The sequence below is a fragment of the Pristiophorus japonicus genome, chromosome 11 (genome assembly GCF_044704955.1).
Source record: "Pristiophorus japonicus isolate sPriJap1 chromosome 11, sPriJap1.hap1, whole genome shotgun sequence".
NCBI lineage: Eukaryota > Metazoa > Chordata > Chondrichthyes > Pristiophoridae > Pristiophorus > Pristiophorus japonicus.
The window spans coordinates 198,276,131-198,288,565 of record NC_091987.1 but is presented as its reverse complement, the minus strand read 5'-3'; the positions used below and the strand labels follow the sequence as shown (position 1 = coordinate 198,288,565).

At 47.6% G+C, this 12,435-nt stretch overlaps 1 protein-coding gene across 10 annotated transcripts in view; it reads right to left on the bottom strand.

The window, feature by feature from the left end:
• The window catches only part of LOC139276426 (neural cell adhesion molecule 1-like), a 632,849-nt gene that overhangs the window by 146,048 nt on the left and 474,366 nt on the right, over window positions 1-12,435 (bottom strand). The window contains exon 10 of one of the 10 annotated variants that reach the window (XM_070894395.1): window positions 5,572-5,583. The exons of the other annotated variants lie outside the window; for them this stretch is intronic. Within the exon in view, the coding sequence (XP_070750496.1) occupies window positions 5,572-5,583 (12 nt within the window). The remainder of the gene's footprint in view (window positions 1-5,571; window positions 5,584-12,435) is intronic. 10 annotated transcript variants of the gene reach the window in all.

The following is a 12,435-nucleotide window of genomic DNA, read 5'->3' as shown; positions in this document are numbered from 1 at the left end:
CTCCCCCATCACAGCCCGCCAGATCAAAATCTGGACAAAGATCCCCTCCTATCCCTGATTAAGAAATGTGTCCTGACTGGGGATTGGGCGCCCACACACGGAGCATGCCCTGAGGAGGTCAGACCGTTCCACAGACGGATGGATGAGCTCTCCATCCAAGCCGGCTGCCTACTATGGGGCAGCCGGGTAGTTATGCCCCAGAAGGGCAGGGAGGCATTCATCAGGGAACTCCACAGCAAGCATCCAGGCATTGTGCTGATGAAGGCCATTGCCCAGTCACACGTTTGGTGGCCTGGAATTGATTCAGACCTGGAACACTGTGTTCGCAGGTGCACGACGTGTGTCCAGCTGGGTAATGCCCCCAGGGAGGCCCCGCTCAGCCCGTGGCCCGAGCCCACCAGGCCATGGTCACGCATTCATGTTGACTACGCGGGCCCGTTCATGGGAAAGATGTTCCTTATTGTGGTAGATGCGTACTCGAAATGGATCGAGTGCATCATTCTGAATTCATGCACGTCATCCACCACCGTGGAAAGCCTACGTGCAATCTTAGCAACCCATGGCTTGCCGGACATCCTGGTTAGTGATAATGTCCCATGTTTCACAAGCTACGAATTCCGAGAGTTTATGTCGGGCAATGGCATCAACCACGTCAGGACTGCGCCGTTCAAGGCGGCGTCCAAATCATTTAACAAGGTATGCTCAGGATTCAAGGACCCTCCCTACAATGCCGCCTATCGCATCTCCTGCTGGCCTACAGATCCCGACCGCACTCGCTCACGGGGGCCCCGCCCGCAGAGCTACTAATGAAATGGACACTCAAAACTTGGATGTCCCTCACTCACCCAGTCCTGACCGAAATAGTTGAGGGCAAGCGCAAGTCACAAAACGAGTACCATGACCGTAATTCGAGGGGGAGATGTACAGAAATAAATTATCCTGCATTCGTCCTCAATCACGCCATGGGGCCCAAATGGCTTGAGGACACTGTAATTGACAAAGAGCGGAATAGGGTCATCGTGATAAAACTCAACAATGGTCAAATATTCCGTAAGCATCTGGACCAAGTAAAAAAAAAAGGTTCAGCATCGACACGGAGGAACCTGAAGAAGACCATGAGATGGAGCTCGCAACACCGCCAGTGAATGAGCAACAAGAGCAATCAGAAGAATGCACAGGCCCTGCGGTCAGCCAGACAGGCCGGAATCACCACAGGTGACAGACACTCACGTCAGTGTCCAACAACCAGAGCCGCATCAACGAGGGAGCGCAGACCACCTGAAAGACTAAACCTATGATCCCAGTAAGACTTTTGGGGGGGGGGGGGGGGGGGGGGAAGAGAGTGATATCATGTATGTAACCACAATGTAACACCACTGTATTACTGTATACACGCAACAAAGATGCACACCTTGACCATAAGGGGTGAACTTGTGGGAGACACTCCTTACCTGATCACACAGGTATAAAAAGGGAGGTCCCACACAGGGTCATCGTCTTTGGAGTCCTGTGAATAAAGAGTCAAGGTCACAGAGTGACCTTGTCCCCAGAATGTGCCTCGTGTGGTTTCATACTGTACAGTAAGGACTTTACACCATCCCCCTTCCTGGCCAGTGTCTCAGGCTGAAAGAGACTGTTGGTAATCACAATGTGCTATTTAACCTCAAGCTGAGCTTACCACCCCATCTCCTCTTCATCACAAAAAACACCTACCACCACCTTCATAACATCACCCATCTTGGCCCATGCCTCAGCTTATCTGCTGCTAAAACCCTCATCCAGACTCAATTATTCCAATACTCTCATGGCCAGCCTCCATAAATGTGAGCTCATCCAATACTCTGCTGTTCATAATCTAAGCCGCATCAAGTCCCGCTCACCAATTACATCCTGTGCTCGCTGATCTATTTTGGCTGCCAGTCCACCAGTAGCTCAATTTTACATTTCTGAAACTCGTGTTCAAATCCCTCCATGGTCCCAACCCTCCCTATCACTGTAACCTCATCCAGCTCTATAATTTTCCAAAATCTTGCTGTTCCTCCAACACTGGACTCGCATGCATTCCCCCCTCCCTTCACCGCACCATTGGCAGATGAACCTTTACTTGTCTAGGCCCTAACATTTGATATAACTACTATGCTAAGTAGCCTGTCACTGGACTGGTAATCCAGAGGACTGGACTATTGAGTATGAGAGTTGAAACTCCACCATTCTGGAATCTCAAATCTGGAACTAAAAAGCTACTATCTGCAATGGTGATCTTGAAACTACCAGATTGTCTTAAAAAAAGAATCTGGTTCACTAATGTCCTTTAGGGAAAGCAGCCTGCCGTCCTTACCTAGTCAGGCCTACATGTGACTTCATACTCACAGCAATGTGGTTGACTCTTAACTGCCCTCTGAAATGGCCGAGCAAGCCATTCACTTCCACCAAACCGCGACAAAGTAGTATCACGGATTGCAGCAGTTGAAGAAGGTGGCTAACTACCATCCTCTCGAGGGCAATTAGGATGTGCAATAAATGCCGGCCTTGCTAGTGATGCCCACATCCCGTGAACGAATAAAAAAACATCTTTCATTCCCTTCCTAAAACTCTCTGCCCCGCCACTGCTCTCTTTCTAAAGATGCTCCTTAAAAGCTACCGAATTTGAACAATCTTTTAGTCACCTGTCCTGATATTTCCTTCTTTGGCTCCGGTGAAGCACCTGGAGACATTATGCAAGTTGTTATGTGAAATGGTGTTGCCATAGCCACACCTGTGGCTAGTCAGTGATTTCTATTGAACAATACTGGCCTAGTAATAAAACTTTAGGGGCTATATCGGTCACTAGGGCTGGAATTCCTTCCACTCAGCTCATTGGAGCTTTGTGTTGGTAGGCCAAACAGTTCTAGTTGATTAAATTGCAGAAATACACCGACATACACTTGGGCTCCCTAAGCCTTGGCTATCTCAACCCATGCCTGACCTGTCTAGACTTAGTTAAGTAGAATGTGCCCCTACAGGAAAAACACATGTACTCGACATTGGCAAAATAGTAATCATCTATGTAGATTTCTCAGTATCTCCATTTGGGGGCTCTTAAACATGGTGCTGGGTGTCAGATAATTGCTCAAATAAAACAGCCTCAAATGTTCATTTTCCAGTTGTTCCACTATTCATACCAGAGAAGGCAATAATTGAGAACTAATCACCAATGGCAAAACTATTATGTTTTTAACTATACCTCTGAATGACTCCACGAGGCAATGTGTTGTACTCAAACTGTGGTGACCTTGGTCCTTTATTCCTAATTCCACAGTGAGGCAGCCACATGGTGGCTCCCCTTTTATGCAGCCCCTGCCACCAGGGCAGAACAGGAAACCCTGGTCTCCACCAGTTGCACCCTCTAGTGGTGCCAGCATGTATCTACACAGTGTAAACCTTAATGATAATACATTAGGTAAACAAATCTCCATCTTATGCAACTATACAGTGACTACACAGAGAGTATATCTATAGTCTGCATATATAACAAAACAATCAAATTATAATGGGAAACAAACTTTTAAAAATCGGTAGTCTTGGCAAAAAAAAAACAATTAATTTTATTAAATGGAAATCAAACAGTACTAGAGTTAGTATAGAAATCTGAAAACACAAGTTTTTGACCCATTACATTCCGAGAAATCAATTGGGGTAGAAATCGGTCCTTGTTTCTCTTGTGTTCCAGAAGGAAAATGACCATTTTTGTACTTCATGGATGCTTGAAAAACGGCAACTGACAATTGCCTGTATACAATATTCAGGCGTCTGAAGTGGCTGCCGAAAACAAGTATTGGACTCCTTCCATATCCTAATGAAGGGGCTATCGTTACCTCTGGTGTCCCCCAAAGATCAATCCTTGGCCCCCTTCTATTTCTCATCTATATGCTGCCCCTTGGCGATATCATCCGAAAACATGGAGTCAGTTTCCACGTGTACGTTGATGACACCCAGTTCTATCTCTTCACCACTTCTCTTGACCCCTCCATGGTCTCTAAATTGTCAGACTGCATGTCTGACAACCAATGAGCAGAAATCTTCTTCAATTAAATATTGGGAAATAAAGTAAGACTTGCATTTATAGAGCGCTTTTCACGACCACCGGACATCTCAAAGCACTTTACAGCCAATGAAGGGAAAGCTGAAGCCATTGGGGCCATAGGTCAGGCACTCCAGAAAGCTGGTGCACCTATGATTTCTTACCTGCTTTTACCGCTGGGAACGCGCAGGCGGCTATCCGATCCATTTTCCATTTTCAGGACTCTGAAGTTTTTTTTTTACGTTGGACCGGAAATGGTCATAAAGCGAGCGGAAGTGCAGCGGTAAGTGAGGCTGAGGGGCGGAAGTTGGGGCGGGATTGGGACTCCGCCGCCGTCAATCAGCGGCGGAGCGGTGGTGACATCACAGCGTGTGTGCGTCATCACGCTCTCTCCCCTCCGTAAAGGGGAGAGAATCCGGCATTTTTTAAACTCTGGCCACTGCGCCACCAAGAGGGGATGCCAGGCTACCTGTTGGCGGCCCAGCTGAACTCCGGTGCACAATAGTCCGGCCGACATGGAAGTCGGCCGGCCCGAAAAATTATACGGCGGCCGCGGCATTCGGCCCTCCCCTTTAATTTCCGCCGCAACACCAGGGTCGAGAGAGAGGAGGCATGGTGCACCGACAGAGAAAGTGGTCGGGGGCACCGTGCAGTGAGGCATTGATATTTTTTTGCTGAACTTGGGTCAGGCTAAAATGGAAGTAAGGGATAGTGGTGGTGCGCGCTTTTATGACACACTTGCGGTGGTCGGCAGCAGCGGGACGGAAGTGGAGAAAGGCCGAAAAATCCCCAAACTGAATTTGGGTCGGGGGGGGGGGAGGAGTCCAGTTGACCACAAAGCGGTGGCCACGGGATTCCGCCGCATGGTCACCGCAAACGGGCAGTAACGGGTCTTTCCGAGATCATGAATTTCGGCCCCACTGTCTTTGGTCCCCGCCACAAACTGCGATACCTCTCCCTGGCATCTCTCTGACGCTAAACCAGACTGTTCGCAACCTAGGCACCATATTGGATCCTGAAATGGGCTTCTGCCCAGATATCTATGGCATAATTAAAACTGCCGATTTCCACCTTCATAACATTGCCCGCCTCCGCCCCTGCCTCAAGTCTTCTGCTGCTGAAACCCTCATCCATTCTTTTGTTACCTCTAGGCTTGACTACTCCAACGCACTACTGGCTGGCCTCCCACATTCTACACTACATAAACTTAAATTCATCCAAAACTTGGCTGCCCGATCCTAACTTGCACCAAGTCCCGGTCACCCATCACCCCTGCTGACCTACATTGGCTAAGCAACGCCTCAATTTCAAAATTCTCAGCCTTGTTTACAAATCCTTCCATGGCCTCACCCCTCACTATCTCTGCAATCTCTTTCAGCCTCACAAAACCACGAGATGTCTGCGCTCTTCAAATTTGGCCCTCTTGAACATCCCTGATTATAACTGCTCCATCATCGGTGGCCGTGCCTTCAGCTGCTTGGGCCCTAAGCGCTGGAATTCCCTCCCTAAACCTCTCTTTCCTCCTTTAAGATGCTTCTTAAAACCTACCTCTTCAACTAAGCCTTTGTTCTTCTACCATAATTTCTTCTTATGTGGCTCAGTGTTAAATTTATCTGTTTTGTCTTGTAACACTGCTGTGAAGTGCCTTGGGACGTTTTACTACGTTAAAGGTGCTAGATAAATTAACGTCGTTGTTGTTGTTGTTTTATATCCCCCCCCTGAGAAATTGGACTGCCCTGAGGGGACTTGGTCCCTGCCTATTCAGTCAAGCTTTCCCGGCATAGATGCTATCTAGCAAATGGCCACCACCAAAAAGGCAAGTTCATTATTTTTTGATGTGGAGCCAGGAGGAATGTGACCACACCATTTTCATTTATCTATTTTAATCATCATCACAGTCAGTCCCTCGAAATCGAGGAAGGCTTGCTTCCACTCTAAAAGTGAGTTCTCAGGTGACTGTACAGTCCAATACGGGAATTACAGTCTCTGTCAGAGGTGGGGCAGACATTGAAGAAAAGGGTGGGAGTCTGATTTGCCGCACGCTCCTTCCACTGCCTGCGCTTGTTTTCTGCATGTTCTCGATGACGAGACTCGAGGTGCTCAGCACCTTCCCGGATGCTCTTCCTCCACTTAGGGCGGTCTTTGGCCAGGGATTCCCAGGTGTCTGTGGGGATGTTGCACTTGATCAAGGAGTCTTTGAGGGTGTCCCTGTAACGTTTTCTCTGGCTGCCTTTGGCTCGTTTGCCGTGAAGGAGTTCCGAGTAGAGCGCTTGCTTTGGGAGTCTTGTGTTGGGCATGCGGACGATGTGGCCAACCCAACGGAGCTAGTTGAGTGTGGTCAGTACTTCGATGCTGGGGATGTTGGCTTGATCAAGAACACGGATGTTGGTGCGTCTGTCCTCCCAGGGGATTTGCAGGATCTTGCGGAGACATCATTGGTAGTATTTCTCCAGTGATTTGAGGTGTCTACTGTATATGGTTCACATCTCTGAGCCTTACAGGAGAACGGGTATTATTGCAGCCCTGTGGACCATAAGATTGGTGCCAGATTTGAGGGCCTAGTCTTCAAACATTCTCTTCCTCAGGTGACCGAAGATCTCTGGAGGGGGACTTGAACCCAAATCTTTCTGACTCAGAGGCAAGTGTGCTACCCACTGAGTCATGGCTGACGGCTGGCGCATAACCAGGTAGGAGCTAGAGGCATCGGAACTTGGAGAACACTGCAAGAATATTGTTATGTATGTATGTAAACCTCACCAATATGTAAGACTTGCCACCAGGGGGCACACCTGTGGGAGACCCAAGGGTCACCTGTTCACCCTGGGCAAGCAGGTGTAAAAGGTAATCCACCATGCTGCTTCCTCACTCTGGAGTCACATTAAAGAGACCAAAGGTCACAACAGTTTGAGCTTACTATACAGTCTTGTGGAGTTATTCTGAACATAACAATTGGCGACGAGTAATGGATCACGAACTTTCATGCGGTAATGGCTGCCGTTGATATTCTTGAGAGATTTGTTGAGGGTGATGATTGGAAAGCCTTTGTTGAGCGGCTCGACCAGTACTTCATGGCCAATGAACTGGACAAGGCTGAGACGGCGGTCGAGCGCAGGGCGATTCTCCTCATCGTATGTGGGACTTCGATATATAGCCTCCTCAAATATCTGCTAGCACCGGACAAACCAACGGACAAGACTTGCTGTGCGTGCTGGCTCGGGAACACCTCAAGCCGAAGGAGATCATCTTAATGGCCAGGTATCGCTTTTACACGCACCATTGCTCCGAGGGCCAGAACGTCGCAAGCTTGTTCGCCAAGCTAAGACGCCTTGCAGGACAGTGCGAATTTGCCGGATCTTTGGGGGAAATGTTGCAGAACTTTTTCGTGCTTGGAATCGGTCACGCAGTCATTCTTCGGAAACTGCTGTCTACCGAATCCCTAGATCTGAGCAAGGCCATCACGATAGCCCAGGCTTTCATATCCATGAGCGACAACACGAAACATATATCTTCACAGAATCGAAGCTCACCAGCAAGTACTGTGCATAAAATAATGCTTTCAGCAGGCAGAACTGTACATGGCAGGGCCTACATGACCGCAGAGGCCAGACCACGGGTGACTCAGAGTCCGCCGTGGGGCATGAATGCGTATTAACACCATGTTGGCGCTGCGGGGGCAATCATAGAGCCCATCAATGTCGATTCAAGCACTATGTGTGCAAGGGTTGTGGAACAATGGGGCACCTCCGGCAAATGTGTAAACGACCTGTGACTCACCACGAGGCAGAGTCAGGAGAGGACAACCGATCCAGCGAGAATCACGCTGAACGAGCTGGAGTGGCAACTCAACCTGATGATTAAGAGGAAGTATATGGGATACACACCTTCACCACCAAAAGCCATCCGATAATTGTAAAATTTAAACTCAATGGCACTCCAGCCTCCATGGAATTGGACACAGGGGCAAGTCAATCAATAATGAGCCAGAAGGCATTTGAGAGGCTGTGGGGCGACAGAGCACCACGACCCAAGCTGAACCCGATTCAGGCAAAGCTGTGCATCTACACCAAGGAACTGATACCAGTTATTGGTAGTGCTGACAGGAGTATCCCATGAGGGAGCGGTGCACGACTTACCACTGTGGATTGTTTCAGGTGATGGGCCAATGCTGCTTGGTAGAAGGTGGATGGGGAAGATTCGATGGAACTGGGAAGATCTCGGTGTACCTTCTCCGGAAAACGATGTCTCCCTTGCTCAAAGGCTGAGCAAACCCCCACCTTCAGCTGAACCAGGCATCGAAGTGCAGATCCATGTGCAGATCACCGAGACACAGGCTGCTCATCACGACCACGAGGAGGTAAAGATCAACCGAGCAGAGGTACAGGCACGGTACCCACCACCCAAAGCCGATGACCTCTTCGCAACGATGGAAGAGGCTCCAGGTCGACCAAGCAACGTGGGACTCCGGCCGAAACGATCCAAATGCATTTTGCCGATGCCAGAGGCCAAATCTCTGGGGTAGAAGATCACGGCAGATCACACACAAGAGTCCAGACCACAGAATGAAAGAGCACCCAGACCACGGGACGAGAGAGCGTCCAGACCACGGGACGAAAGCGCGTCCAGACCATGGGATGTCGCCGCAACGAAACAGAGGCATGTGTTCACCAGCAAGGAAGAGGACTGGGCTTGGGACAAAGGTAAAGTGGCGGCCGCCGAGAAGGCCAGGAACCCACTACGTTCCAATAAGTTGTTTGCACTGTGTGAGCACTCTTTCGCAGCTAATGATGTACCATTATATGGGGTCGGGGGTACCTTACAACAAGCCAAAGTAGCGGGCGAACACGAACTGGTCGTATATGTATCTGACAAAGTACTTGTAGCAAGTGATGTGCTATCACACGGGGTCGGGCGTGTTGTACAGCAAGCCAAAGTAGCGGGCGAGCCCCAACCGGTTGTACATGTACACAATAAGTTAACCACGGCAGTAGTTCACGGGACAAAAGAGACGTACCAAAGAGTGTCCCAATATTTGCTCGAGTCAGACAAGCTGCCAATCTCTAAGTTTTTGGAGAGCAGAGGCACTATTATCAATGCTGTGTTTCGAATATGTCTATATGTCTAACACTGACTGTGCACTGTAACATGATCCACCATGGGCCAGGCACTGAGAACGGCGCTGATGCCCTCAGTTAGCTACCGTTGCCCACCACCAGGGTGGAAACGGTGCAACCCACAAACCTGCTCGTTGTTATGGAAGTGCTAGAAACCGAGGGGTCAACCGTAACGGCCCACCAGTTTAGGACCTGGACCAGCCAGGATCCCACGTTACCGCCTGCTAACGGCAAACCGCTAGACGGGATTGTTGCAGCTTATCCGTCGCAAGGACGAAATGCTCATCCCATCAGATTGCCCCCTACTGAAAGTCTCAAGGCCACATTGGGCATCCTTGGCTTGCCAGACCTTAGGGTCAACGACAATAGTCCGGAGCAGGCAGCCCAAATCATAAAACCAAGCACCACACGTGTCACGGTAGACTCCCTACAGACCTGGCTATCCCGGGTGCTACGCAGTCACCGGACAGAATCACTCAGAACCGATCCTTCCCCATGCTATCAGCAGAGAATGTACCATGATCGCACGGTTTCTCCATGCGACATCAGAATAAATGATGTAGACCATGTTCATGGCCCCAGATGGGTTGCTAGCACTGTCTTAACCAAAGAGGGGAATGGAGTGTTTGTGATGAAAATGGAATGTTTGTTGTGAAACCATGTAATGGCCAAACACAGATAGCATTTGGACCAGACCAAACTGCGAACTACAGATAACCAGGAACCACTGTGAAAGGACCTGGCCCCGTGACCCACTAACACAATCGACCTCGTTGTCAACCACGAGGATGAACCCACCATGCCCGACAGTCCGAACAGACCAGCCGCGCGGCAATGATCTGACCAACTCGCCCAGGCCAGGACTTCAACTCAGGTGATCGACCCGGGAACGCAGAACGCCACATCGCCTCAACTTGTAAATAACTTGTACATAAGACTTTTGGGGGGGGGGGGGGGGGGGGGGCGGGGCAGTGATGTTATGTATGTATGTAAACAAACCTCACCAATATGTAAGACTTGCCATCAGGGGGCACACCTGTGGGAGACCTAAGGGTCACCTGTGCACCCTGGGCAAGCAGGTATAAAAGATAATCTACCATGCTGCTTGCTCACTCTGGAGTCACATTAAAGAGACCAAGGTCACAACAGTTTGAGCTTACAATACAGTCTTGTGGAGTTACTCTGAACATAACAAATATATGAATTGAAACACAGTTCTGTAATGCTTTTATTTCCAACAGTAACCGAGTATGGAAACTGGTGAAATTGAAGTCACTGAACTATACAACTGTGTTTTGCTGTGCCCCTGCTGTAGGTTACTGTGCAGTGACAGGAACAGTGGAAAGATGAATTAAAAACCTCTCTGGGTTCGCCCATGTAGACTGATAATTTTGTTTTTCCACACTCGGGTTGTAGCCCGGCCTTGCTGAGTTAAATGAAGCATCTTATCACACAGATAGCGTTTACACTTCGAGATGAATCAGTGACGACATAACATACAACTTTGTTTTTTAGTCTGCAAAAACCCCTTTGCTTTTGTTAATGTTTGCGGCATCTTTGTGCACACAAATATAAAACATTTATCGTCAACTAATTTCATATACTTAACCTCATCTGTATGTGTAAGGCTCACCTTTCAGCACAGGCATTTGACCAATTATTATTTCTTGCTATTTTGCTGTTTTCATCAGCACCATTTTCTTTAGGTTTTAAATGATAATTCAGTCCAAACAAGAGAAAGCTTTGATTCCAGCATTTCAGGTTACTTAACTTTGCGACTGTTCCTAAATATAATCATGCTTTCACCCAAGTCAGTTGTTAAGTAGCTAAATTTAAGTCTGACGTATCCATCTTTCCATCAACTCACAACTTGCCCTAGTTCCACAAAGGAGACCCTTGGGAGTTGGTCCTGGTTGGCAGGGAGGTAAATATATCATTCCAGGGGTATGCTGATTTTAGCACTACTTTGTACAGAGCTACTCAGGTATTTATTTATAGGCTGCTTAAGCTTCTTTGTTCATTTTGGCTCATTTGGACCAGTTGTTGCATCCGCATTTGCTCAAAAATAGAATAAATGGGCATTTTACATAGCGCACTAAGGGCTAGAAATTAGTTTTTCAGCGAAAATTGTATTTTTTTTGCCAAAATGACCATTTTCGTATTTAGCCTTTAATTTGCGCAGCGGTAAAAATCGGCGTTGCAGGAGGATTCGCGGCGCAAACCACGAATTTCGGCAACTTTAGTCCGAGGCTGATACCGCTGCAAGAGAGATCTTGGGAGGAGGGAAAAACAATTAAAAGATTGGGAAAAAAAATTCACAAAATTTCACAAACTCCTTACCAACACAATGACTGAAAAAAAATTAAAAAATAAAACTTGCAGTTACCGTTTTTTGCAGGTCTTCATACTTACCGCTGCTGGCAGGACTGCACAACAGGTTTTACCTTGTCGGTATGACGGGTGCGGAGAGCGCCAAACTTCTGCCGAAAATGCTATTTCGACTGTTGCAAGCGGTACACGGAAAGCGCCATTGCACAATGATGTCCGAAGTTCCCACCAACCGGTTTTTCACCAAATATGGTGAAATAGTGCCAAAAACCCTGTCGCAAAGTCGGCAAATTTCTAGCCCTAACTGATTAAAAGAAAAATATAACTCATAGGCGTGGTGTTGGGAATTTTTACATCCCTCACTGTAAGGAGTCAATGATTTTTAGTGATCACTCTTTGTGTTTGGTTGAAAATTTAGACCCTCAGGTCACTTATAAGCTACCATGAGTGGAAATTTTCCAAATAACATTCAAGCTGCTTACATTTTTTTGCCTCAGGAACTTCTAGATAAAATGAGATATAAAGACATCAAAAAACAGTGACTGTAGCCAATATTTTATTCAGAAAGTATTTGGAAACTGTGGCAAATATCCTGTTTCTCTACCCTCACTGTGACAATTACAATCACACTTTTAAATGTTTGATTATTAAATGACTTGATACACATCTTTCACATACAGTGCTAATGCAAACCAGAAAACAATGATAGAAAATAAGGACCAAACATTTTTGAACTTGATATTCAATGACAGTGAGCAAAATATTTTTGCACAGAAGTGCTACTTTAGTGCTAATTAATGAACAATTTAGTTGAAGGAAGGAGTTCCTATGGGCTTCAGATTAGAAGCTGTTGTTTACGGGCCTGTAAAAATCTGTGACCTGCTGGAAATCACGCTGGTAGCTGGCACACCTTTTGGGATTGTGACAAAATAAAAC